Source organism: Passer domesticus, chromosome 8 (assembly GCF_036417665.1).
Source record: "Passer domesticus isolate bPasDom1 chromosome 8, bPasDom1.hap1, whole genome shotgun sequence".
Classification (NCBI taxonomy): domain Eukaryota; kingdom Metazoa; phylum Chordata; class Aves; order Passeriformes; family Passeridae; genus Passer; species Passer domesticus.
In genome coordinates, this window is record NC_087481.1 from 29072820 (window position 1) to 29100574 (window position 27755).

General features: G+C 44.6%; 2 protein-coding genes across 3 annotated transcripts in view; one reads left to right on the forward strand and one right to left on the reverse strand.

The window, feature by feature from the left end:
- Nucleotides 1–27755, forward strand: part of RTKN2 (rhotekin 2) — a 171186-nt gene that overhangs the window by 93098 nt on the left and 50333 nt on the right. For both annotated transcript variants that reach the window (XM_064429953.1, XM_064429954.1), the window contains exon 8: nucleotides 25064–25319. The gene's annotated coding sequence lies outside the window, so the exon portion shown is untranslated. The remainder of the gene's footprint in view (nucleotides 1–25063; nucleotides 25320–27755) is intronic.
- Nucleotides 9022–26230, reverse strand: ZNF365 (zinc finger protein 365). The gene is made up of 4 exons (XM_064429963.1): nucleotides 25128–26230; nucleotides 15964–16144; nucleotides 13941–13978; nucleotides 9022–11445 (listed from the first exon to the last, which is right to left on the reverse strand). Exons 1-4 carry the CDS (start codon nucleotides 25850–25852, stop codon nucleotides 11199–11201), a joined length of 1191 nt encoding a protein of 396 aa, XP_064286033.1. The 5' UTR covers nucleotides 25853–26230; the 3' UTR covers nucleotides 9022–11198.

Here is a 27755-nt window from a genome sequence, read left to right on the forward strand (position 1 = left end):
GAGTTGTCTGCTTATATTCTATCACCTCAAGTCTTTACCAACGAGAAATTTCACGCTCATAAAACAGACATGCTGTTCTGTTATAGTGAATCAATGGCTTTGCTCTCAGTCCACTTTCTGTGTGTTATTAAAAAGAAAAGATTTTCTACATACTGCATGAATTTGTTGCTGATAAGCTTGCATTGAGGTTTGAACTGAATCCTTAGCACAAGAGAGAAGGTAAAAGTTTGCTGAGAGCTTGCAACTTTATGGTATATTTCATTGAAGTTGGAGGTGAGTGGGGAAGGCACAGTGATGGATCTTGGTATCCTTTAGGAGAAGGATTAGGTGATGGACTAGAGTTTGGTCTCCAGAAGACTGAGTTTTATTTTCTAGTACAAGCTGCCGTTGGCTTAGATTATGTTCAGATGCTCAGCAGATTTTTTGGCCAACTTCTTGTTCTGATTCCTTTGTAACATCCCTAGAATATGGCTTAACTTTCCCAGTAGCCCATATTTTCATTAAGAAATCATGTATTTAAACAGGGTTTACATCCAAAACTTATGGCTCCATTTTCAAATCCTACAAGGAGAAGTCAGCAATAGTCAAGTTTGCTGTGGCTCCTTGAAGGTGAGGGACAGCCCATATGACTCTAGAACAGCTGCAGAGACTTGTTAACCAGCAAGGGCTTGTGGTTCTAGAGATTTGGCAGGTTAATTCACATGAGAAACACTTTTGTGTTTTAGGTGCAAGAAGTGCAAAAAATAGAAGGGTTTTGGTTGTAAGGGACCCTAGAGATCATCTAACTGCAACTTCCCTGCTCCAGGCAGGGATACCCCCCACTAGATCATGAATATATAAGTAGGTATGTCCAGGCATGAAGTGGTTACCCTTTCTACTTAAATGCAATCTTCAGAAATGGGTGCACTGCCCCATACAGTCCCTTTGTGGAGCTCTGAAACACTGGATTGGGAGTACGGTAGCAGAATGTTGTGGTTTGACACTGGCCCAATGCCAGGCACCCACTGGAGTCACTCACTCACCCCCTCTGCCACAGCTGGGCAGAGGAGAGGGAAAAACTTAACAAACACTTCATGAGTGAGATAAGGACCAGGAGAAAATACTTCAAGGGCAAAACAGGCTCAGCTTAAGTTGTTAACAGAATCAGAGGAGGATAATGAGAAGTAAAATTAGCCCTTAAAACACCTTTTCCCCCCAGCCCCTCCCTCCTTCCCACCGACAGGGCAGGGGGACAGGGTCTGGGGCTTTTGGTTCATCACTGAGATTTTCTTCTGCTGCACAGGGAGAGGAGTCCTTCCCCTGTGAGACCCTGGGGTCCCTCCCATGGCAGACAGTCCTCCACGAACTTCTCCAGCATGGATCCACTCTCATGAGCAGCAGTCCTCCCAAAACTGCTGTGCCATGGGTCACTCTGCCATGGGGTGCCATCCCAAAGACAGGCTGCTCCAGCCTGGCAGCAGGGCCCTCTCTCTCTCCACCAGGTCTCCCACTGGATCACAGCCTCCTCCAGGCATCCACCCACTCTGGCATGGGCACCTCCCCCATGGGCTGTGGGGGATCTCTGCATCCCCCGTGGATCCCCATGGGCTGTGGGGGGATCTCTGCATCCCCCGTGGATCCCCATGGGCTGTGGGGGGATCTCTGCATCCCCCGTGGATCCCCATGGGCTGTGGGGGGATCTCTGCATCCCCCGTGGATCCCCATGGGCTGTGGGGGGATCTCTGCATCCCCCGTGGATCCCCATGGGCTGTGGGGGATCTCTGCATCCCCTGGGGACCCCCATGGGCTGTGGGGGATCTCTGCATCCCCTGGGGACCCCCATGGGCTGCTTCACCATGGGCATCACCATGGCCTGCAGAGGAATCTTGGCTCTGGCACCTGGAGCACCTCCTCCCCTCCTTCTCCACCGACCTTGGTGTCTCCATGTTGTTTCCCTCACATGTTCTCATCTCTTCCTCTTCTCTGACTAAAAGAAAAACTGTATGACTTTGTTTTGATTTTCTTCTTAAATACGTTATCACAGAGGTGTTACCATCATCTCTAACTGGCCCAGCTTTAGCCAGCAGCATGTCCATCTTCAGAGCCATCAAGGATTGGCTCTGCTGGATGTGGTGGAAGCTTCCAGCAGCTCCTCACAGGAGCCACCTCTGTGGCCCCCAGGCTGTGCAAAACAGGGGGAGCAGAATTTACTGCACTTGTAAGACAGTACTCAAATGACAGGCTGGAGCTGTGTCTGTCACCAGAATTTATCTGCAATGGAAACTTAATGCAGATGATCTAAACAGGACACTTGCAGAAGATTTTTGGTCTCTGCATTGCTGCAAGATTGAGACAGTTTCAGTTCAAGTGAAAAGCCCTCATTCTGAGCCCTGTATTAACATATTTTTCATTTCTTTCTTTCTGAGTTGACCAAACTGAAAGCAATCTGCCTCAAATTTCAGTCAAGACTTTGTGCCAACATTAGCTATAAAGTGGGTCAACTATTCAAAGCTGGTAATTTATGTGAATATGGGATTTGTACCAATTTGTTGTTATCTAAAATGACTAATGTTTCACAAAAACAAATTTCTGCTTGTGGATTGCTCTGAGAGTGGCAAGTACTGCTTTTCTACCAGTGTGTCACCCACTACTCGTGGGTGACTGGTGAATTCAGCCAGGCAGGCCTGACTCCCTCCTTGGGCACTGGTGGCTGAGGTGCAGAAAGACACAGTTGCCCTTGAAACAATCCAAAAAAGAATTGGAGTAATTTCTGGAGTGAAAGAGGAGCTATGCCAGATGACTCAAATATTTTTTAGGTCATCTGCTGTTTAGGGAAAAAAACCCAAAATCTTTATAATATGTATTTGCAACCATAAAGACCTTCCTCAAGACCTTCCTCAGGGTGGCAGACAGTTGATTTTCAGGCTTGCACGTGTTGAACTGATCAGTGTAACAGTGAGATGTGCAATGGGTACATTGAATTCAGTGTTAATACCTCTCCTAGGTGAGCTTTACCATAGATTTGGCCATTATGTATCCCCCCTGGGGCCCACCAGGCTTGGGACTGCAGGGAACACCAGGTGTGATCCGTATGCTCTCTCTTTTCCCATGGCTTTCCTCCCTGGCAGCAAAGCCCCCTGCTCCAGGGCAGGCTGTGGGATGAAGCCATCTCCCTGTGGAGGGGTGGGTCCTTGTGAGCCCCCTTTTCAGGGTACCTGGGGTGGTTCTCAGTCGATTCCAAACACGTGGACCGAGAAGCAGATTGGTGCACACTGAAAGCAAAGGACCTTTTGGCACGCAGTCATTAGCTGCTGCTGAGTGCATTAGTCATCTTCTGTCTTTCAGAAAGTCATCATTTTATAACAGAAAATTGCTATTTTGTTTCAAGTAGACTTAATTTCTATAATAAGAACAAAGCCCCTTAATTAGGGTTATGAAGAAGCAGAGCATCACGTGCTTCACAGCAAGGGCCGTGGCTGCTGAACTCGGGCAGGGGGATGGGCTGTGCAGGGGCTGCAGTGCACGGTGCGGGGCATGGCGCGGGTGTCCCGCAGCCACGGGGCTCGTGGGTGGGCAGCTGCCGTGCCGTGCCACGGGTACAGCGCTGGCGAGTGCCCTTGGCTTCTTCTGCCAGCGTGGCTTTTGTCTCCGTGCGCTGAAATCCCTGCACTTTACAGCCTGCCCGGCACTCTGCCCTCCGCTCTGCTCCGAAAACCCCGCTTTTTGCCAGGGAACTGGGGTGGATAGTGTGCAGGTTTGGCTCTGCCGGAAAACAAATTTGGATCATTTATGTTTAGTTAGTGTGATTTTGAAATTGGCTTGCCTACTGACAATACCTTTGTTGCTAGTGTCCCATTGCAAGTGACCACCTGTAGCACGTCATGTCTTGGTCTCCTCTTCGTTCACCATTGCCAGTTAATTAAATGATGCTTCCATGTATTTAGTCAAGTCCTCTAATTAACGTGTACCTTAGGCTGAGGTTGGATGGAGTGGACTGTCTCTAGTAACAACAGGGGGTGTTCCCGTGGAATACACATTTGCTCCCGAGGGGGACGGGAATAGTGAGGGGTGTGAGCAGCCCCGTGGGGCAAGAGAGGGGCTGGGAGCATCCTGCACACATTCATTGTCAGCCATCACCACCTAGTGGCAAAAAGTCGGATTCCTCTGCCAGTTTACGTGTCTCTTGCAAAGCTGTTTTTGCCTAAACCTGAATTTTCAAAAAAGGTACTCATTTGCCAGTCTTATCCTGGACTCACACCACCTTTTCTAACTATAGCTTTTATAATTATGCAAGGTTTTCTTCTGTGCAGAGAATCACTTCTGCCCACTGCAGACTGACATCTAAGCTGACTCATATATGTTGTCTCCTGGACACCTCGAGTGTGTACACAGTGAAAATGGAAGTGTTTTATTTATGTTCTGCTCAGGAAGTGAACTGAACTTTGACATCACCCAGACTCACATACTCAGATTCACAGCACCAGTCCTGAAATCCACAGAGATTGGCATCTATGGTATAGGTTTTCATCTGCTTACGTCAAAGGAATAGAAATCCCTGTCCCTAAAAGAAAAGATAATCTGGTTCTTCTAAATCCTTCAGTGGTGTACCCTAGAAAACACAGGTGGTGATACTATGTGGTATTGAGGTGGGAAGGGCACCTCCTTTCCTCATTAAAAAGTGGTTGGCAAAATTAAGACCTCACTGAAGGCCACTAAAAGAATAAATGGGAATAGAAACTATATGGCTGTTCTGGTCCTTTCATAGCACAGGCTATGTCTGTTTCAACTGCCTCAGTTGCATCTTCATTTTCCTTCTCCCCACCCATGCTTCTGCAATCTTAAATTTATGTCTCTCCCCTGGCAGATGCTCCTCCTTGTTCACTTGGACTCAGGATTTTGTCTTCTGCTTGTTGCACTCAGCTGCTCCTTGGAGAGGAGTCTACAGATGAAATCTAGATAATGTCTGGCAACAACATTTTCTTTAGAAAGGGAATACAATAAAAGCTGTCACCGACAGCTCAGTGTACTTACTGTGGCAATTAAATAAGTGACAATGGAGTTATGGCTCCTTCATTTAGTCGTAATTATTCTTTTAATTTCATTATTTCTTAATGGAAAAAATGTTTAACACCCTTAAGAGGTACGTTGGCAAGGCGTTTGCTGGCAGAGCAGTCTTGCTCTGCCCAATCACTGAACTAGTTGGCTCCCAGCATTGCTGAAATACTCCTCTGCCTCTGGGGCACCAGAGAAGGGTAGGATGAGCTTGTGTATGATCAAACACTGTCCTTTGAGATGTTCCCCCTGGGCCTTTTAAACCCTGTTTTACAGCTGCTATGTGCAGAAGGGTTTTTCAGCCTATCCTCTGCCATCCATTACCCCAAATCTTCCTAGGGCTGGTGGGGAACCTAGGCTGGCTTGGGAAGTCCACAGCCACACTGGCAGCCACAGGAGAGTCATGGCCCTTGTCACAGAAACGGGTTCAGCTCCCATAAATCCAGTTTGCTTCACCTACCATTGCCAGGCTTGGGTGATGCCTACTCCATCCCTTGGCTCCTCAGGCTAATCCCCACAAAGGGCTTCTGCCCGGGGCTGGCCCCAGCATAGCTTGGCACGCACACCATGGCATGCTCTGGCAGCATGCAAAACCAGTGACTTCCACGTGCTGCTCTTAAACAGGTGCCTGCACAGAGCTCGAGAGGGTGGGATAATTAAACTATACCATATTTAGGAGGTCAGTTCCATAGCTTGGATCTCTGAAGGGTTGGTAGATAAGGCAGGCTGACAGAGAAACAATTACAGGCTCTGCTGGGTACCTTTCTTAGAGTGAACCTTGTGGGTTTGGGGTGATGCTGGTTCATGATAAAATACTACAGTTTTCCTGCCTGCTTTTTTTCTTCCCCATGAGAAAAAAATTTAGAAGTACCTTCAGAGCCTACTGTTTTTTACAAGGAAGAAAATGCTTTGGAAATTTTCTATAGATTAATAGATTCTGTGATATCAGAAGTGATTTCCAGGGAAAGGTATATATGCAATTCCTGGACTAGCTTGTTGGTAGTTTTAGTTTGAAAAGTTTGTTTTGGGGTTTCTCTCTAATAGTGATAGAATACTAATGTAGAGTAAAATCAAAGCAAAACCAACCTTCTTTTGGTTGTTTTCTTACTCTGTCCTGTGTGCACAACTGAGCATGCATGCGTGTTGTTCATATGACCAATATTCAGCCTCCCCTCTCTTACAAAAGCACCCAGCTCAGTGCTGGCTGGTGGGAGATAAGAAGTCCTTTCAGGAGCAGGGGTCTGTGGCACCTGCCTGATCTGTACTTCAACAAAGGGCAAGTACCACGTGTGTAACATTTGTTGTGAAAATACTTCTGAAGTGCAGGACACTCAGGCGAGGTTACCCTCGTTCTCCAGCTGAGGGGTGATGGCTGCAGATGTCCTCTCAGATGTTCCCTCTGACCTTTAGTCAGGCCACCGCCTGTTTGCCACCAGGCATGAGGAGCACAACTGGCGACAGGCAGGCTTGTCCCCCGGGCAGCGCAAAGCCGGCACAACAAGTGGGAATGTGCCACCTTAGGCAGCAGCTGCCCACGGGCTGCCCAGAGAGCATTCTGCAAGTGTCTCTGGTGCCATGCAGTGACTTATGAGCAAGCTGAAGTTTAGGGAACACACCTGCTGCATGAGACTTCTTTCATGTTAAAGGCACTGAGCTGGTAGAAAGGAGGGAACTAGGGTAGGGAAGCAGACAGAAAAAATCAGCCAAGTTCTGTAAAGGAAAGCACTGCTGTGGGAACTGGCTCAGTGGGGTGAGAGGCCAGCAGAACTGCCAGCACCCAGCCAGCTGCCATCAGTCACTGAGCAGAGACAGGAGACAGCAAGGACTGGGAGAAATCCCTCACAGAAATCCTTCACTGCCAACAAGCCCGCACGGGCACAGGTTCCCACTGTAAGGCAAATATGTATGGCTTGAACAGATACTACGAACAGAGTTTGGGGAATTTCTTGGAAACCCCAGTGCTTAAGTCTGCTACTTTGAAATTAGTAATTGGGCTGCAAAACATGTGTGTAAAGCATGATTTAAGGACTGAATGTGTCAGGCTGAATCTATGCTGATGTTCGGTAGGTCAAAGCCCCTAAGAAACAGCAGGCAGTAATGAGGCCCCCATCCTTCCACTGCTGCCTTATGTGTGACTCTGGCTTTCCCTCATCTCACACCAGCACACACTAAATTCCTCCAACCTGTCACATTTATCTTTGAAAGTGACTTCTCTAGGAAGTGGAGTATCTCTCTTCCTCTTTCCCTCTCAGCTCAGAAGAGCCTCTTCCATAACATTCTAATGAACTCAAAATCTGTTGTATATACTTTTTCCCATGATTTTATGAAAAATTCAAGTCAACTTTTACCGGCTTGCAGTGTGAGATGGTAGGGCTGAGACAGTGAGAAGGGAAAAGCTTGTCAGACCAATGACTGCATTTAATTTATGCTGCTTGTTTCTCCTTCTCCTTAGAGAGATGTACAAATGAAAATTCAAGAGACCAGAATAAAAAAAGCCTGGTTAGAGAGAGGGTGGCATTAGCAACAAAATGGGAAAGGACATTTTGTTTGTGTTGCAGCAGGATCTATTTTTAAGAGCTTCATGTAATAAAATCACTTCTGGGATTAATTTTTCTAAAAAACAATAAAAAATAATGCCCAGGCTCACTGCAGAGAGCACTAAATAGTCCACTCCAGCCACTTCAGACAGGATGTATGGAAACAATCAGCCTTAGTCTGAGGTAAGAACAAATAGAGGCAACTATCTGATGACGCAGAATAACGAGAGAAGAGCTGGATTTTGCTCAAGTAGCTTGAAAGAGGCAGTGGCATTGGAAGGATTATTAGGGATGATAGAAGTGACCATTTATTTGACCTAGTACCTGCTCGAAATGGTGCCCATCTCTTTGAATATGAATATCCCACTGAATATTTGCAGTAACTCTCCTTGAAACAAAACAAATGTGTTCAGATCTTCTGAGTAGGGGGAGGCTGTTGTTACTACTGAGTCAGAGCTGGGGGGAGGGATCAGATGTCATTAAGTGCTCTGAAAACATGCTCTCTCTTCAACTGGCAGGAGCATCTCAAAGTGATTGGGTTTTTCTATGTATAGCTCTAATTAAAGGTCTGCGTTTCAATTAGTCCCTTGTTTTCCTGGCCTATAATGTCACATGTCTGTCAGAACATTTTGTTTTAAGCAGAAAGCTCACCTGTAAAGCCCAGCCAGTACATATACTGCTCTGAGATATTTTTAGTAATAAATGAGGTGGGATTTAAAAAAATTATATGGGAATGAGGCATCCAGGTCCTAATGAAATTCACTTTGAGGTCAGCATACAACCTATCAAGGAGCCTTCAAAGTGTCTCAAAGGGCAAAACATGGTAATTCTGCTTCAAATTGATTTTCAAAGGTGAGTGGTCAACTTTGTCAGAACACTTTCAGATTTAAAAAATATTTTAAAATTGACATTTCCTGACTTCAGAAGTCCCCACAAGCTAAAACTGGTTACACTCAGCCTGGTGGTACCTATTCTTCTCAATTATTGTCTCTGTTAATGAGACAGGAACCTGGTTCCCCATGGGAAAACATCTCTGTCCAAGTCTAACCAGGAGATACCAGATGAAATGATGGCTCTGCAACTGGCAGTGTGTGAGGAGACACCATCACTGACATTCCCTGGGAGCCCCTCTGCCCTAAATTTGCCTGACCCTTCCCTCCACTCCCCTTGCCTCTGCTTTGGGCAGGTTACCTGACCCTGGGGGTCACCTGCAGAATGCTTTTCAAGCACATTACAGTAGGAGAGCAGCAGGTGACACCTGTGAGCTGTGCAGGCAAGGTGCAGCAGCAGGCTGCAGGTGAATTGCTGGGAAGGGTCACAACCCCACTTCACTGCCATGCTTCATCTGAGGGAAAAAACAAAGTCCAAGCTGCTGCTGCTTGGCTTTTTCTGTGCTGCTTCAGAGGCTTTAGTAAGAAACAACGGATTTGACAAAGTCAAATGACACAGTAACTGAGAAATATATCTTTATTATTAGAATGTTTATATTCTAAAAACTTTTACCTGGGATTACAGTACAATCCAATTTCTTTCAAATTAACTAAACTGGCATTTGTTTAGCAAGTAAGTGTAAATTAGGCTTTGAAAAGTTTAAAAACATGCAACTTCTCTTACTCTTTTCCTCTTCCTCTCCCAAAAGGAAAACTTACAGTCAAGATTTTGGCATGATAAATAATAAAATAAACATCTCATTTGTGAACTAGTAGTTGCACTTAACTTTGGTGACTAACAGAGTAGATAGGCATTTAAAAATAAAAATATTCTTTCAGTGTCAAGTGGCTAAAGAAATTAATTAATATATTTTACTTTATTATCTTTCTAATGTTCACCTTTGTTATCTTCAAAGGAGGTCCTTTTTCAGGTTTGTGGAAGGATGGGGGAAGTAAAAACTCAGGAATGGTTCAATTTTAGCTTGCCTATAAAAGTAGTTGTAACACACAATCTGACCCAAGCCCATGCAACACAATGAACAACTCCTTTTCACCACACACAATGCCTAGCATGAGGCCAAGTGTGGCCTTGTGACATAGTTAAATAAATACTGAAATATCATTACAACCTAAATACCTGAATTGGTTTTACACTGTGACTTTCTACTGAAACAGTGCTGAGAAACTTTTAAACATATATCTGATTGTTCCATATACACTATTTAAAATAAAAGTGAGGAATAATACTCTTTCTTCTCTCTGCTACTTTCTGGGAGCTCTGTACACTGACAAATGTATGACATCTGTAGTTACCTGATCCTAGCTGACTGATTGGTCATCCTCTGCTTTAAAAATATTGCAACTCGGGTGCTTATTGCAGCAGTAATCATAGTGATACACTGTCTTTTAATACTCAGTTCTGCTTACAGACATAGTTATAAAAAATGAAAAACATTTCTCACAAATCTTTGTACACATACTGTAAAAATCACCTTCCACATAAACAATTTACATCTGTTATGAGTGTTTAAAAAATAAATCACATAGACCTGTCTCACCTATTCTTTTTTTTTTTCTTGAGAAAACAAATCTCATCAGTAACATCATCAGGATGTTCATATCTGTAAACATGGCATGAGGATTCATGTTGCCATAATACTGTACACACAAAAAAGTGATCTTGATAAATAAATTCTCTGATAAATAAGGATCCTTTTAATTGGCACAAACCAGTGTAAACACACACATTTGTGTTCTGCAGTCATCTCTAACTGCCTTGCACTTGGGTTCTTAGTTCACAGTCAGTGATCTCTCAGCCCTGTAAAGACTCTTCAGAGATAAAAATGTGAAGGATTTGGGTTGTAATCATGGTTATTTGGGCCTCTCATGCCTGATACCAAGCACAGACATTGAACACAATGCCATGCAGTAACACACTGCTTTAACCTGTCACTTGCTGCACCACAGCTGATAAGCTGCTGCTGAAATTCCTCCTCTGGCCCCATTTGGCCTGTGCGTGTCAGGGCAGCTTCTGGTCTCCTTGCAAAGGGACACCTCAGAGGAGCCCAGACTTGTACCAAATAGACAACGTGGCTGCTGGCAGGATCAAGTAGTCTGATGTATTTGATAAAAGATGGAAACGTGCTTACAGCCAAAAACCCAGGATAGCAATCTAGTGCTGTAAACAGCCTTCAAGTGACTTTGAGTAGGCCTTTTGCATCTAAGTATGTCTGTTAGTCACTGATCTTACACCTACCTAAGCTGCAAGATTGAATATTGTGGTGCCGATTAAATGGATTCCTCTGAACTTCAGGAGTAACACAGATGGAAAATAAATTACCAGTTGGTTAGAGCATGCTGCCACTAAAATAATTAAACATACAGCCACAGTACTGCCCAGCAAGATAACCGCAGTCATTTAAAATAAGCTCTATAAATGACTAAATAAATAAATAAATACATGAATAAATAGAAAAACCTCCATGTAAACTGAATAAAATGTCACCTCTTTTATAGCGCCCAAAGAGGGAATGGCATAACTAAATAATATAAAACTTTCATATGTATATATTTCTATATATTATATCTGATATGTTTTGGCATGGCCAGATGGATAGGAAAAAAGTAGGATGACTAACTTCATTCAATATTTGCTGTGTTGAAGCCAAGTTCCTGTGCTGCTGTACACTGCTCACCGTTCCTATAGCGGTTTGGCCTTCTTACCCATCTTTGATTTTGCACTCACTTTCCTGGCAGAGCAGACTGGTTCACCCTTCTTTTGTGCTCTCCATATTTCTCTTGGGCAATCAACAGGTTCATAGAAGCATTTCACTGGTTGCAAGCTGGCTTTTTCGTCCTTTGCTTTTTTCAACAAGATCCTTCCTTTTTGAAAGGAATGAGGCTTTGCATCAGGGATGTTATATGAAGCATGTTGACTTCCTCGGCTCCTGAAATTAATAATAGTGATTATTAATAACTACTATTCAGTCCTACAAACTGACAGGACCCCAAAATATCCCAAACCCTTACATTTTTGAAAACAAAAATAATCTTGTTTTACAGAATAAGACTACATGTTAAAAACAGAATTGTAAGATGAATTACATTCCTTAGTATTCAAAAGCATTCCTCATTAAAATAACCCCTAGGTATGTTACTGGTACAAACTTCATGTGTGTTCATCTACACTTCCATTCTGATCAGCATTCTGCTGGTTTTGGAGTGCTGAGACCTTAGTGAGGTCTATACTTGGTAATCTGCAGGGATTTTAAAGATGCACATGTTCACATTCTGCAAAGAATGAACATCCCTTGGTCTTTGGAAGACCACATAGCACCAGTAAGAGTTGAAAGAAGGTGCAGGAAGAATAAGAGTAGAAAGAAGGTGCAGGAACTGTAGGGACTTCTTTGTGCAACCTCAGTACTGCCCTGGACTGCACCCAGGCCCCAGGGAGCTGCTGCTACAAATGGCCAATAGCTCAGGAAACTCCATGCTCTGCCTTTGTGCTGACCACCTACCCAGGGAAACTTTAGCTTCCCTTTTAGACGTTGATTTAAAACAGAAGGAGAAGGGGGAATACAAAAACTGGTGGGAAGGTAGGTATGAAAGCTTAAAGGCCAAAGTAAGCTGAATTCTTTGTTCTCTCTGTGATGGTTCAAACCCAGCAAGATTTGCAGAAATTGGTGAGCTCAGGTGAAGTGACAGCTAAGTGCCCAGTGCTGCAAAGGCTGAACCATTCACTCTGAAATATTTCATCAAAACTGCAGTTCCACAGTTCAGCTAAGATCATTATAGTCCTTTTAAACATAATCTTGAAATGTTTTACAGCAGATACATTAGTGTAACAGCAGAACTATGAATGTAAGGCACCAGCTCGTGTCTACCCAGCTCCCTTGACTGAAGCAAAGAGCGGATGTGCTGATGTACAAGTTGATCTCTTAAGGGATTCCATAAGGCTATTTTCCATAGCCTGTTATTTCTGAAAACTATATATCTGTGGTATTACTTCTTCTAGGAGTCAAATCATATTGCACACTTGACAACACCAGTTGTGGAAAAAGCTGTGGTTACTCACATGTGTACAGTGTAAACCCTCTCCTGCTCTTTAGGAAGATGAGAAGGGTGTCATGGAAGTAGGAGGCAGGGGGGCCACCTGATGTTGTAGGAACTAAACGTTATCTATGTAACAGCATTACCTGGTTAGCAGGTTTGCTCAGCAGATTTCCCTAGGGGGAGGTTTAGGGGTGTGAAATGCTGTGAAGGGCCAAGCTGGAGCTTGCAGACACTGTGTCATCCTGGCCTGGTGCAGGCCTGGGCTCTGACCTCTCGCTGGGGTTTAGGAATGACCTGTGTAAATGCCAAGTGTTGGCCACTCCAGTTTACCATCAGTTCTTGAGTACTGTTTTTTACAGTCCATTACTTGTTTAAAGATGCAGTGTTCTGTTTTTCTCAGATGTTGTTATGGTGAAGAAGCAACATCATTTATTCCCAAAGCATACAGGAATTATTGCAGGTGATGTTAGGCAGTCCCCTGCTGCACTGAATGAAGCTACTAAAACCAGAAGGTCAAGGTCAGTATGATCTCAGGGACTACCTAAAGGGACTAAACTGTATTTAAATTGAATGACTTTATGGTAGAGAAGATGGATGTCTGACCCCAATTCACAGTCAGGGTAAGAAGTACCCAAGATGGAGGAAGATGCAGGTCACTGCATGTGAAATGCAAAGCTGCCCGCTCCAGGTGCAGGAAATGCTTTTTCACTGAAAGCAGCAGCTCTGCAACATAAGTGACTGTAAGAGAGTCTGAACTTCTCCTCACACATATTCCTACTCTGCTGTGTTTGGAGAAGGACTTGTGGTGCTGCAATGAGAAAAAAGTCCTAAACTCATGTCCCCACAAGGAAAGGCAGCCCTGGAGAAGGGTGCACTGCCTGACTGCCACTTGGCCAAGCAGCACGTGATGCTCCAAACCACCTGCTGGGACTCATGACCAAGTCACAAAGACATGGGAGACCAGCCCCAATTAGTTCTGCTGCTCCCAGGACAGCTGCTTGAGTAACCTGAGATTGTCAGTGCCCATGCTTTGTCAGGGCACTTCTTTGGTTATATGATTGTTACTGTCAGTTAGGAAATGACAACTGTCTCTCTTCTACCTATAGAATGTTAAAAATATTTTCAGCTGAAACTTGGACTGAGATTCAACTCCTGTATTTTTGCAATAGGCTATTATAGTCTGCAGGAAGGAGTAATTTGTTTAACAGAAAATTAGCATTCTTTATTTTCTTTAGAGAATATCTGATTCCAGTTTAGTTTTAGCAGAAATCTGATTTTCCTCAATTACATGACATAAATATAGACCACATGCAGGTCCCAACCTAGAAGCAGAAATGCAAGCATGTCAACTTAGTGTACTGAGGTAAAAAAAAAAAGGAGATATACATACAGGCATCTGGGTTTCTTATTTAATGAAATGTCTGTAAACTGCAATGAAAACAAAAACAGGTTATTACTATTACATTTTCAAGTAATTAAAGTACAAGGATAAAATATACACAATCTTTAAAATTGTATTTCCATTCTCACGTGTTAAAACTAGAACATTCATGAAAGAAACCAAAAAAGCCATCTCTTTTACAGATTATTACTTTTTCATCTTATGAACATGTTTTTAAAATTCATAATGTGTGAGTTAATGGTTGGATTTTTCCCATTATTTTTATTGTAACTATAATCAAAGTAAATTGCTAAAGAAGTGTGGGCTGAACAGAGATCTTTCACATTAGATTAAACAGTATGGATACAAAGAGAAGTAATTTTTGTGTTCAAGGTAATTAATAAAGGGCAGTGGCTGAATAAGCTGTATGAAATTAACTTTCTCTCAGGATCCTTTAGTTTTTCAGTGATACATTTCCTTTACACAAGTGGCTAGGAAACTGCAGCTACAAGCCCTTGGTTCTGCCAGACTTTCACTGAAGGGTGGAGGTGTGGACACAACCATTTCTCTCTGCCTCCTGCAAATCCTGAGACCAGCTAGGGACAGCATAGCTTCAATGCCAGGCCAAATTTGCATGACTTCATTTTTTACAGCAGTTTGGTTCACAGTGTGGAAACACTTTGTCTAGTCCCTCTTTTGGTGGGTCAGAAAAGGAGGTGTTTAATGCCAGCTCAGCTTAAATTGATTTTTTTTTTTTTAGTAGTAAATAGGTTCTTTGTATTGAGCTCTCATCAGAGCTGCTACACTGAGCCTTTGAATATCATTTAATGAAGTCACTGAGACAAGCAAGTCAGATTTGGCATCTGAAAATGATTATGTTCTTGTAAATGTTCCTTCTGTCCCTGGTATTGTCCACACTTTGCAGATGGATTTTTGCCCAGCCTGACTTGTCATCTGTCTTGGTTGGTGTCTGGAGCCATCTCATGGTTTCCTTCCCGTACCTCCTGAAGGTCAGGATGGTCACTATTTGTATGGATGACCTTAGAGGAATGCTGAAGTCACCCAGAAATCAGGGCAGGTGCCTTAAAAATTAGATCCCTCCCCAAGGGACACTGCTGAGCCTGGCATTATGCTAAACACATCCAGAGCAAGAGAGATGATTTAATATTGAGGCCCATCTGTACAGTGCCCCATAATCTTCTCACAGATACTGTCTGAGATGCCTGCACTGGATTTCAGCTCATCTGTGTTTACTCAGGTCTTGCCTAAAGCTTGCTGTCTTCCAAGTAGCTCTGGGAACCTTTCCTTTCCACCACTGCATACCTGTTCAGTGCTGTGCATGATCAAATGCCTTCTTCTCACATCCCAGGCTGAGCAACTACTTAGCACAGGCAGGGGTATTGAATTAAACTGAAATGTTCCTTGGAAATCCTGTGCCTAAAACTTGTCATATAAGTGTAATGCATTGTGGAAAAATACTGAGTTTAGGTATTAAAAATGAGGGCTCTTAAAGAAATAATGTATTTTAACAAGTAATGTTCTTGGATTTCTAATCTGTGGGATACAGGCCTGTGAGAATCCATTCACCATTTCTAAGAGTCCCATGAGAGGTAACTACTAAAAGCAAGATGATTTGCCAGCAGGCTGATGTATCACCTACAGGAATTGATGTCCTTCCTGAAAATCTTTATGCATTCCAAAAAGACTGCTAAGTTACATTAAAAAAAGTGTTAATGGCAAAGGCAACAGCAGTAATAGCCAAAGCTGGAAAATTTTAAATATCTATCAAACATTTCATTACTCTCCACTCTACCATCTTTGGCTGTTGCTGCTCTTATGCTCTCTGCTCCTTTCTCTCATGTAAAGTGGCAGTTTAAAACACAAATAAAACACACCTAAAGAAACATTTCACAAATGCACATCTGCCTGCAGTAGCGCTTAGCCTGAGCCACTGAGCCCACCTGTATCCAAAATCCAGAGCTCTGGCTGCAGGGGGAGGGCGACAGCAAAGGCAAGGACTCTGCTGGCTTACCACGTGCTCGCTGATGTCAGTGTGGTTGCACACCATCTGCTGGTTTTGGTAATATTCTAGCTGCCTTTCTGCCAGATCCACGCGCTGCAACAGGTTCTCGATGAAGTGCTGCAGCCTGGCTTTCCCCCGCACTTCTTTTTCTGCCGCTTCTTCCAGGAAGTGGTTGAAAGTAACAACTTCTCTGCAAGATGGAAACATTGCAAAGAGGCCACATTTAGATAACAGCAGGTCCCTGGTCTTATAATTGTCAGAAATTACTGGTGCTTTTCCAGTTTGTCATGGTGATAGCCTGTGTTGGCTAATTAATGTCCTCCACCATTATCACAAGATTTCAACTTTTTTGTGGACAAAGTGAAGATCCGGAAACCTGAACACTGAATTTAGGTTTATGGGAAGTGGGTTTGGGGCGGGGTTTTTTCACATTATTTGGTGTCTTGAAAATAGTCTTTAGTGGATCCCAAGGTAGAAATATTATTAAGCATCACCTCTCAAACTATCTGGAGACAGCTGTAGCTGCTTTGTCTTTTTACTTAACCATGAGAATATCAGCTCTGAAACATGAAGAGAAACAGATGAACTCCCAAATTTATCTTTTCATTTCATCACAATCTAACAATGATCACTTAATGTTGCTGCTGGGGTGGTTCCTAACTCAAAAGAGTTCCTGTGGCCATAAAACTTCATTTTGGCTGCAATCCTACAAGTATGTCCAAGTGTAGTGTTATGACCAGGAGCCAGAGGGAGCATGGGACATTGACAGATAATCTACAGATTATAGACCAAGGAGTGCATGTGTGGGAAGAGTGAGTTTTAGGTAAGGAGTTTAGGAATGTGTATTTGTCTGGTAACACAACTGGAAGAAACAGAGAGCAGCAGTGACTGTGAAAGCTCCCAGCTAAGACATTGCTCATTTCTAAGTTCTCTGCATACCTACTATTAGTAATCAGGACATCACTTGGACCTCCAGAGGACTATTTGGGTGGAAGAAGTTTGGTTGTAGATTGAAGCATGCACTACAAAAGAAGACAAATCTGAACATGCAGGACTTCCCTGGTTAATAAATGCCTGGATAAATATTTTTTACTCTGCCAGTGAAGCCATGTTAATTTTTGCTTTGTACAAAATGGGTGGGAGTTGAGGGAACTTGCCAAATGAGAAAGGGCATGATTGCTCAGTAGAAATACATTGCCTGAGGAAAAAGCATTTTAAGTAGAAACTATGAAACAGTTTGTGGCAGAAATAACCTTTCAAAGCTTAGCTTGTTTATAACAAACCCAGTTTCTCTGTGTTTCGTTGTTTTAAGTCAGCATAGTTGTAGTTAATTGACTTAATGTAGTATAGCTGTTTCAACAGTGAGATGCTTTGTGCTACGAGTTAGGCAGGAGTGGTTGGCCATGGAAATTCACCACCTAGGATTCAGGCTGTGCCTGCCTGCTCCATGCTACAGCAGAGTTCTGTTTGCATGGCTGATCTAATGGCAAGAATGAGGTAAAAACAAGTATGTATTGCTTGGATGAAGAACATGGATGAATATTAGTTTATATTAACTCATCCATAAAATCTGGCTTAAGAAACAGAGAGGTAGCTTGTTTGTTGAGCTCAGCTAATCCATTTCATTTGAAGGCTCTGAACAGTTGTAGTGATTATTAGATTGCCCAGAGCAACCTGATGATACAGAGCCACTGAGGAATGCTGAGGGAGAAGACAATCTAAACTCATTAAGGTCAATTTTAGACTTTATTGTCACCACACTGTAACTTCTTTCACTTCATGCTTTTGGGTTAATGTAGGAGCAACCTGAAGTCCTGGCGTTTCATCAGGGTCCTCTTTTGCAGGGAAAGGACAGCAACTCAGCAGGTTGGCCCCAAAGCCCTCTCCTTTTGGGAAGGAAGAGCTGTGCACAGCCTGGCAGGCTGCTGAGCCTCCAGTGGGAAGGTGGGAAAGCAGGGAGCTGCCAGCCTGGGACACCATGAGGATGTCCCTCCCAGGGAGTCAGTCAGCTTCTGAGTTTTGCTGCAGCAGGAGGCCACAAACATGAGTAACTGGAATTTTTCTAAAAGGGTGATAGTTTCAAGAATGCTAACATTTGTAATTATCTCAGCAAATGTAATTCATAACAATTCATTAGTTGCCTTAGTTGCATTAGTTCTATGGCACAAATAATCACCAACAGATATTCCTTTCCTACAAATATCTCATAAGGAGGCCAGGGGGGAGCAGAGTTTTTTTCAGGAAGATCTAGATGACTACCAGGAGGAGAAGAGACTCAAAATGTCAATAAATTCCCTAGTATTGTCCTTGCTTTCTAGACTACAGAAATTTGGCATCCTACATGCCATTATTTGTAAGAACTGCTATTAGCAGCAATAGTAGCACATCCATAACTTCTCTCTGTTTAGCTGCCTTTGTACAGCCTATGAACCTACCTTTAATAACTTTAATCTAAAAATTTTCCTTTGGGCTGAAATGCACTCTGTAAATTCCCTTTGGAAAGACAGGAGCCAGAACACACCCACACACCAGGGCTCTGTCACACGCCTTGCACTGATAAGCAGCACTTCTGTTAGTTCAGCTACTTGCTTTGTTTCCACTTCATTCTCATCTCTCAGAAGAACAAGATCAAGCCCTGAGGAGTGACTGCTAATAAGTCTCTCTACTTGCTCCAACACTTCTTCCTCAGAGAGCTCACTCCATGCCCAGCTATGCCTTGGTTACCTGAAGGGAGTTCCCAGAAGTATTTTTACCCTCCTCCCACGATGAACAATAGGGAAATGGTTCAAAGAACTCCTGTAGCTTCCTGCAGCTGCTGTTTATCTGTCTAATTGTCCTTCTTGTCTCTTGTAGTTTGCCCAGACTTTTTCTTAACCATAGTGATGACCCTCTCCCTTCAATTTTATTTCTGGATATCTGTGATGATTTTTTTGCTTATGTTCTTTATTTTACTTTCAGTTTATTTCTCCAGACCTCTGCCAAATTTTTGAGGCTTATATGACAGGATTCCTGTCTTTCACTCTCTACTCTCATGCCTGTGGAAAGATGGATGTTCACAGCGGTCTGAAACTGCTCTTCCTGAAGTCAGGGGGAAGCTGAAGCCATGAATATTGTGGGGCCCACGTGGTAGAGGCATAAACCAGAGCACAGCAGCATGGGCCCACTGGGCTGTGGGTCTTGACAGCACAGCCTTGTGAGCAGCATCCACCTGAAACAGGAACAAGTTTGTTAAAGCCTGGCTCAGACCTCAGGTGTTGCCCTTTCTAACAAGTGGTCTCTGCTACCCTGCACTGACTATTCTACATCTGGAGCACTTCTGTTATACTGAGGAAAGGTTACATGGAGTTATTAACTCTCCCTGAGAGTTGATCTGCTCTCAGCATCGTCTCTTTACTGCTCTGCTTCTCTGCCCAGCAGACTCCTGCCCCCTTCCAGCCAGCCCTGCACCCTGCCACTTGCTTATAGATCGTGACACTACATGTTCGGAGTGGTGTAGATGATGCACCCTAGATCTCTTAAATTTCTGTAATCTCACCTGTTCATAGTTTACTATACCAACACTAAGGAATACTGTATGCAAAATGTTTACAGGGCTGTGACTGGGCAGCAGGGACAAAGGTGGATTTCTTGCTTTGTCCTGGGGGATGCTCCTGTCAGATGAAACCTTTCAGGAAGAGGGAATTGCTCCTGTTGCCTGGAGAGCAGGGGTGTATTGAGCTGGCAGCAGCAGGGGAAGAGGGAAAGACATGGAGGATGCAACCTGGGAGGTGTCCAAGAGGAGCAGGAGATGTGTGCCAGCGTCAGAAAGGAGTTCTTCAAGAGCCAGAGGAGTCCAGGGGAAATTTATTGCAGTACAGCAAGTACCTCAGAGGTGTTCAGGTGAAAAAACAAGTGCAGGGGGAAGAACTCACTGTAAGAAAAACTTGCTGCCAAAGCTTTTATTTCAATCTGACTCTGCCAGGGAGTTCACCTGTTACAGTTAACTAGACTTAAGTAGTTTGGCATTTTGCATCCCAACTGCAGCCTAGCCCAAAAACTTCTTTATGGAGGCTGTTACCATGAAACAACTTGAGATGTGGTAAATAAAGTTATAAATCATAGGCTGACTAGGTGACATTTATTCTTCTGCCTTTACCACTGGATTATTCAGCGCTCCTTTAGGATGAGCGAGCTGCAGTTCTTGTTTACTGGAGCAGTTGCCAGCACAGGGATCCTGGGAGACGCTCAGTGTTTGTATGACTTTCAGCAGCTAAGAGTGTGATACACTGACTAGATGCAGAAGGTGGGACAGCTCCAGCTCCTTAACACCTGACAAGAAGGGCTAATGAGTTCTCACATTGCAACCAAGCCCTCCCACGGATGCATCGCCCTGGCCCCAGGACTGTGCACAGCAACACTGACACCTGCAGCTGCTCTGGAGGTGGAGATGAGCACGAGGCTCCATGCAGGTTTTGCATCCAATATCAAATCACTTTGGAGAACTACATTTAGCATAACTTTGTCTAAAATCAATAGAAAATCAAAGCATTTTTTTTACCTGAAGGTGGGAAAATTCCTACCACAGTAAGTAGTGAAGTGATTTATTTCTCAAAATATTTAATATGTAAATTCATTAAGTATTAATGCCACTGACCTTATCCATCACCCAACTGGTGTTTTTGCCTGAAGGCTGCTGCTGTTCATTAGGTTGTGGTTTCACATTACCACACCACTAAAAGCACATTAGATTAAAGAGATTCACACTTCCTCCCTCAGACAGTTATTGTATCCATTCAGTGGGTTGTGTTCTAGACTGAGCCCTGAATTTACTGGGGCGACGCTGAAGATTTTAAACTTTATTTTACAGAGCCATTCTGTGGGACAGCCATGCTAGGCTTAAACCTGTGCAGCTGCAGGGTGGGGGGAAGTAATCTCTTGAGTAGGAAGATGAAAGAAAACAGGAAAGAGGGAGTAGGATTACCTAAAACTGAGGGTGGAAGAATAGTGTAATTGTAGTTGTACTCGTCTTACAGCAAATCAAAACTGTTTTGTGGTACAATTGAAATCCCTTTTTAAAGGAAAGCCATTTTAAAGCACAAATTGCAGTGATGTCTAAAAGCCAGCTCTTAATGCCATTGTCAAGATGCTATCTGCACAGATAATTTCATTAATTGCAAACTTAAGGTGAAGCCACTGGCAAGAATAACTACTGCCCACAACAGCTATTCTGAATTAATCCTTGCATTCCAGGCTGTGTCAGAGCAGAGGCATGACCAGTCTCAAAACAAATGCATTAGACTGGTTAAAGCAATTACTGTCAGAGATATGGCAAGGTACAGCATTAATGATCTTACTCTATGATTAGCAGACAAAATGAAGCTGTTTAAGTTACCCTTGAAGGTAGATTCCAGCTGAAGACCATCACTTTTTACCCTGTTCAAACTTATTGAAAATCAAACTCTACCAGTTTCAATTTTCTTACATAACATCCAGAAACAAGCCTCTCAATGTCCTCTAGCAGTTAAGTTCATAGCTGGTTTTTTTCAATGGTTTTCCTGATATCTTATTCAACAAAGTCTTATGCCCTTTGGGCATGCTTCTGTGTTATCTTTAAGATCACAGCGCTCACTCTGAGTTGCATTCTCCTTCATCAAACATTGAACAATCCCTTTCAGGGCACATTTTCTAATTAAATAATTCCTTTGCTCAGCAGCTCTGTGCTTAGAGTAATACTATTTCAACGATGTATTAGTATAGTCAGTGTTGTACCTCCAGCTGTCCTACCCCTCAACAGAGTTCACCTCCACAAGGGCCTCACACCAGTATCAGCACTTACCTGCATGCATATTGGCACTACAGTTTTTGTAAGGAAACAAAGAAAATTTAACTAAAAAGGTATCTTCACTTCATTGCTTTCTTTGCTGGACTGCTAAAGGCCTTATTTAAAACAAACAAAAAATAATCAACTGACAAGTCTAAAGAAATAACCCCACTGATCCTACAAGCTCTTCAAATGGGCAGCCCTGTTCCTGCTGATGGTCTAAACCAACACTCAGATGTTTCAGGGAAGGTGCTTTCTTTTTTCTGCTAAGAGGAAAAGATTTGCAGCTACACTAGCTCAATACCAATGCTAATTTTAGGAAAAAGTTATCCATATTCACAAGATTGCTTATGGAAAAAAAAAATCCAAAGAAACTGATGAAAGCATTTATTTCTGAAGGTCAGCAAGTATCAAAGCAGTCCCTAAGGGATGCCTTTGACTTTCCACAATCTGCAGTGAGAACTGCTTCTGCAATTTCCATTATGCAGTCTTGTTTGGCTTTCTAATCATCTGGACTTCTTCCAGAAATCAAAGCCAAAGCTGAGATCCTCCTTTTTTGAAGGACAATGTCTTTTTAGCACAGCAAGTAAGTTTTGATCACACAAAGGATTGAATATATAGACAGGTCTCAGAGTTTACCAATGGCCCATGATAAAGCCAGACAAGTGTCACTGTTGTTACCAAAGTCATGAACTTTCTTCTCTACTACAGCACACCACCCACTGCCTCCTTGCTGCTGGAGTAAAGCTAACTGTCCCAGGCATTTTTAGAGAATCAACTCTGAAAAGCTGCTCTAGAACTATCTGTCCTGCTCTTACAAAACAATTCTTTATACCTACCTTCCTTCTCAATTTGCTAATTATACAATGACCTTTCAATTGGAAAGCCAAACTGTGCATTTTTCTATGGCACTATCCCTTGTTCTCCCCTAAGATGGGAAATGAATGAATCATCAAAATGAGAAAAAAAACCCAACACCCTTCCAGTTTTTTCTAAGTGAATTCAATCTATTCTTTCACCCTGCCTACCCTCCCAGTGTCCTCAGAGTAACTTCAGAGGCAATGCTGTGGGGTTGGGCACAGACACAGGCAGTAACATATTCTGACTGCCCTCTTCCCCTTGGTACTCAGGGCTGCTGTTCTTCCATCCTACCTGCTACCATGCATTAGACACATTTACCTTTAGAAATTAACACACTACTGTGTAAGAGCTGTTCACTCATTCCTATTGCTGCACTTGCTTTCACCTCTTTTTGTTGAAAGTGGAAGCAAAACCCTAAAGAGCAATACTCTGTGAAGTATTCTGTGATGTCTCTTGTGCAGCTGCCTCTTTTGGTTAGTGTTTCTAGCCAAGTAACCTTCAGCCTTCCCTGGAACATCAACCTAGGAGCTACCTCATCATTTGTTTATGCATTCACTCTCCTCCTTTCAAGACAAGAATTCTAACAGCAATCATCTGAGCTCCTGCCCCCTTCCTGAGCCTGGCAATGTCCTAGTGTAGGACAATGTTTTCCTACTTCTCCTCATTCTGTATTCAGTCTTTTCTGGCCTCAGAACGCCAGCCCGACTGTGCTGTTGGTAAGTAGTCTGCCAAAGAGCCTGTGGCCTCTTCCTTGTTCCTTTTCCTAATACAGTGAAAAATCACTTGAGCTGTCTTTTTCTTTTCAAAGATCAGTGTCCTTTGCCATCCTCCCGTACCATACCCATTCTTTCTACCCAGATGACTCAAGTGCCCCTTTCCTCTTTTCTCGCAAGGTCTTTTCTTCTTCTACAGCACTGCAGAACTTTGACTTTGTTCCACTGAATGGTTTATTTCTCCCATGTCATGTTTTTCCTTTTGGGATCCTAGTCTTGATTTTTAAAACACAAATCTGCCTTTAGTTTGCCTTTAGTTGAGATTCTGCCACTTAACTTGAGATAGCTGAAATTCTGCATCTAGCCTAAGACAGCTGCTTACCTGAGGTCTCCTGGTAGTCTGAAGAGGGAAGAAGGACCTTCACAGAGCAATCCCTCCTCCTCTAAGATACTTATCTAGAGGAAATAGGATGACTCACAGTGTGAAAGAGCCCAGGAGGGCAGTCTGGCTAGATGGGAATACCAAAACTGCTTGAAACTATGTTATGCTCATGGCTTCCCTCCAGCATACTTTCAAATCTGCCTCAGTTACACTATTCAGCTTCAGCTTCACCTTCACCTTCAGTCTTTCAATTTTCCCTTCCATGAGGATCACTTCATACTTTAAAATCAGAGGTTCTGTTGAATATCCCTTCAAGGAAGATCTGAGAGGCTCAAATCCCACCACCTTTATGTATCCCTTCTTCTGGAAAATCTATAGCTCTGCTTCAAGATAGATGGCTCCTACTGATGTGGGAGTCATCCTCATCTTTTCTTTCTTGTCCTTAGACTACAAGAAGGAATGATGAAAACCCTCCAAACTTCCTACACTGAACTCCTACACCACCTTCCTTATTTCTTGTAAGATCAGTGTCATGGCAACTACCACTTCTCATCTTCCTTTTGTAAGCTGATGAATTGGTTTAGAGGCATACCATTACCAAGGCTCTTTATTTCTATTTCTCTAAAATAAGTTGTATAGCTCTGAAAAGCCTGAAAGGTTTCAGCAAGTGCTGAATAAACTAAGTAGTTCATGTATAAATTATATATCAGCTATCACTACATTTTTAATGGATGCATCATGAATGTATTTTTAGATGGCTTAGGTTAGTCAGAACTCTGGCATCTGCTTCCCAATCCCATATAAGCAATTCCACAGTTCTGTGTCCATCTAACACACTAGCCATTAACTACTTGGACTTGGCCTTTTCAACACTGTCTCCAGTAAAGCTTTGTTGATGCACAAGAGACTGTGGCACTCCACAGGCTGACCATAGTGAGAAAGCTTAAGGGAAAAGGTGCTATTAGGAATTACTGCATACTTCATCCAGACTTATCCACCCAAAGCTTCTTAAAAAGACGATGAATTAAAGGTGTGAGTGTACATCACATTACATGCTGATGAGAGCTTCTACCTGTCCCTATCACCATGAAACCAGAGCCACAAGAAAGTGTAGAAGTTAGTCACTGGGGAGGCAAAGGTGAGAGCCACCTGCTCAGGGAGCTGTCCCCTGCCCTGTTAGTCACTGGGGAGCCAAGCGTGACAGCCACCTGCTCAGGGAGCTGTCCAGTGCCTTGCAGGGGACATGGTCACATGGGCTCTAACTCTAGCAATATCGTGATCTGAAGCTGGTGAGCTCCAGGCCCTTTCATAATCAGCAAGCCACTGAGACATTCCCTCTTTTCTCCCCCAAAGGCTGTCACTCACGCAGGAGCTGTCCAGCCCTCGCCAAGCCACCGGCACTCGCCTCCCCACTTACTCCTCTTTCCGGTGAAGCTCCTCCTCGGACTCGCTGAGCCGCTGCTTCAGGGCTGCGATCATCTCCACGGCCACATCCACCTGCCTGCTCAGGGCCCGCTCTCGCCGCTGCACCTCCTGCTTCTTCTGGGACAGCTGCACGAACGCTGCCCGCACCTCCAGCAGCTCCGCCGTCTTCTGGGACAGCTCTTTGGTAAGCTTGTCGATCCGCTTCTCGATCGTTTTGTCCACGGCCTCGACCATCCTGTTAAACTTTTCTCTGACGTGTGCCTCGAAGGAGGCTTTGGAATCAGCGGCCGGGAGGCCGGGTTTGGAAACCTCGCTGGGAGACTCGGCGGACACATAGTTGGCCAGGTAGGAGCCGGGCCGCTCCGCCGCCAGCTCCCGCGGCTGCTCGCCCTTGCCGCTCCCGCAGGACGCGCCGCCCAAGTTCAGGTAGGGCCCCGCGGGCTGCGCGGCAACGCCGCCGGGGCTGCCCGGGCTGCCCTGGGCTGCGGGCTCCGGCGGGGACACCAGCTCCGCGTCCTTCAGCGGCGAGAACAGGCTGCTCCTGGCCAGGAGGCTGCTCTCCTGGAAGCTGTGGCTGTACTCCAGGTGCACCCGCAGCGAGGAGAGGCTCCGGAACCTGGTGTGGTCGCCGCATCGCGGGCAGCGGAAGGGGAGGCTGACGCCGCCGAGCGGCTCCGGCCAGGGGTGCCCGCCTTCATCCCGGGCTGTCTGTTGCATTCCTCGCCGGAGGGAACAGCTCACGTCCGCGCCCCACGGGAAACTTGGGAAACTTTCCCGGCGATTCCTCAGGGGTACCGCGCCATCTCCGCCCGGGGACGCGCCCACCCGGCGCGGCGCTCCGGCCGCACGGCCCCGCCGGCTCCGCTCGCCGCGGCGCGGCTCCGCTCGCCTCGGCCGCCGCCCGGGCCTTGCCGGAGCGGAGCGGCGCCGGGCCCCGGCTCGGCGCGGGCCTCGGCCGCCCGCAAGGTCGCCGCACTTACCCGACTTGTTGCTGGTGGCGGCAGCGGGGCGGCGTTTTCAGCAGAGCCGTAAATCAGCCCGCGGGGCGGGGCGGGCGGGGCGAGGATGCGGAGCGGCGGGGACGCGGGGATGCGGAGCGGCAGCGGCGGGATGCGGAGGGGCGGGGATGCCCGGCGGGGCGTGCTGCGGGCGGGCGTGGGTGTCAGCAGCCACCGGGCCACGACCTCGGGGCCGGAGTCGCTCCCCTCGCCGGCGCGAGCTCCTCCCGACCCGCCTGCCCTGAGCACCTGGCCGGGGGTCCTGTGCACACAGCACAGCAGTGAGCGAGCTGCACAGCGCGTGTTGGGGTGATGCTGGAGGATAACGCAATTTAAAGCACTTAAGCTTTAAGTCCAGACAGGACTGGCACATGCAAATAACTAAAATCTGGCCTTGGCTTTCAGGGGTATTCAGGGCTTTCTAGCTATTTAATAGCCAGTAAGTTTTGTGGGGTTTTTAGTTTGTTCACTTAGGGTTGGGTTTTTTGTGTTTTGTTGGTTTTTTTTTTTTTTTAATATGACCCCTATTTAGTCTCAGTATTTAGGGAGGGGAAGCAGTAATTATAGTACTCCCATTTTAGAGTATGACAAATGGATATCATAGACATCTAAAACAGTTTAGGTTGACCTTCAAAGGCCTTCTAGTCCAATCCTCCTGCAATAAGCAGAAATATCTTCAACTAGATCAGGCTGCTCAGAGCCCTGTCCAATGTGACCTTGAATGTTTCCAAGGATTGGGCGTCCACAGCATCTCTCAAAACCTGTCCCAGTGTTTCACTGCTCTCATTGCACAAAATTTCTTCCTTATGTCCAGTCTAAATCTATTCTGGGTCTAAACCCATGTGGTTGATGTTAGAGAACCCTGCCAATAAGCCCTCTGAATAGGGAGATGTGCTTCTTAACATTTTTTATACCACGGATATGTGTCTATTTAAAAAATTTTTGGAAACATGAGCAAGGCCGATTGTAGAGTAGCAGCCTTTTTGAGGTAATAGTGAAATATTGCTCTTCCTAAACCTAGTCCTTGAGGCCATACTGGTAACATGCTGCATTTTTTTTATCACTGTGGGAGTACTGCAGTAAAGTTTAATTCTGTACTATTATGTCTGTTCCTTGAGTGCAATATACAGGCAGAGTCTTAAACACTGAGAAAATCTGAGCACATTGATAGATACCTTTGATGTGATTAAGACATTCCCAGTAAATTATTCACCAGATGGTACATCAAAGGAAGTTACTCAAATTGCTTTTCAGAGCTTCAGCTAATCTCTGAAGTGTGTGGGCTACCATCCAGGCTGCAACATTTTGCATGAGTTAGTTGTCCTTTATTACCTTGCCTAAATGTGGTGATTTAACCTTCTTTTGTCATCAAGCAGCACCAAAACTAGAAAGGAGGTCAGGAGGGAATAGCTTTGAACAATGTTTGCTGCCAGATTTGGGACTCCTGACTATTTCTTTGTAGAAGGCCACCACTGACAGAATGTATCCACGTTTTGGTTCCCACTTTCTTGGCTGTTGTCCTCCACTGTCCATTCTCTCTCTCTGTTGTGCCCATTGCCTTCCTCCATGTCACAGGTACTTGGTGCTGATGCTCCGAGGTGCAGATGAGTGCTCTACAAGTG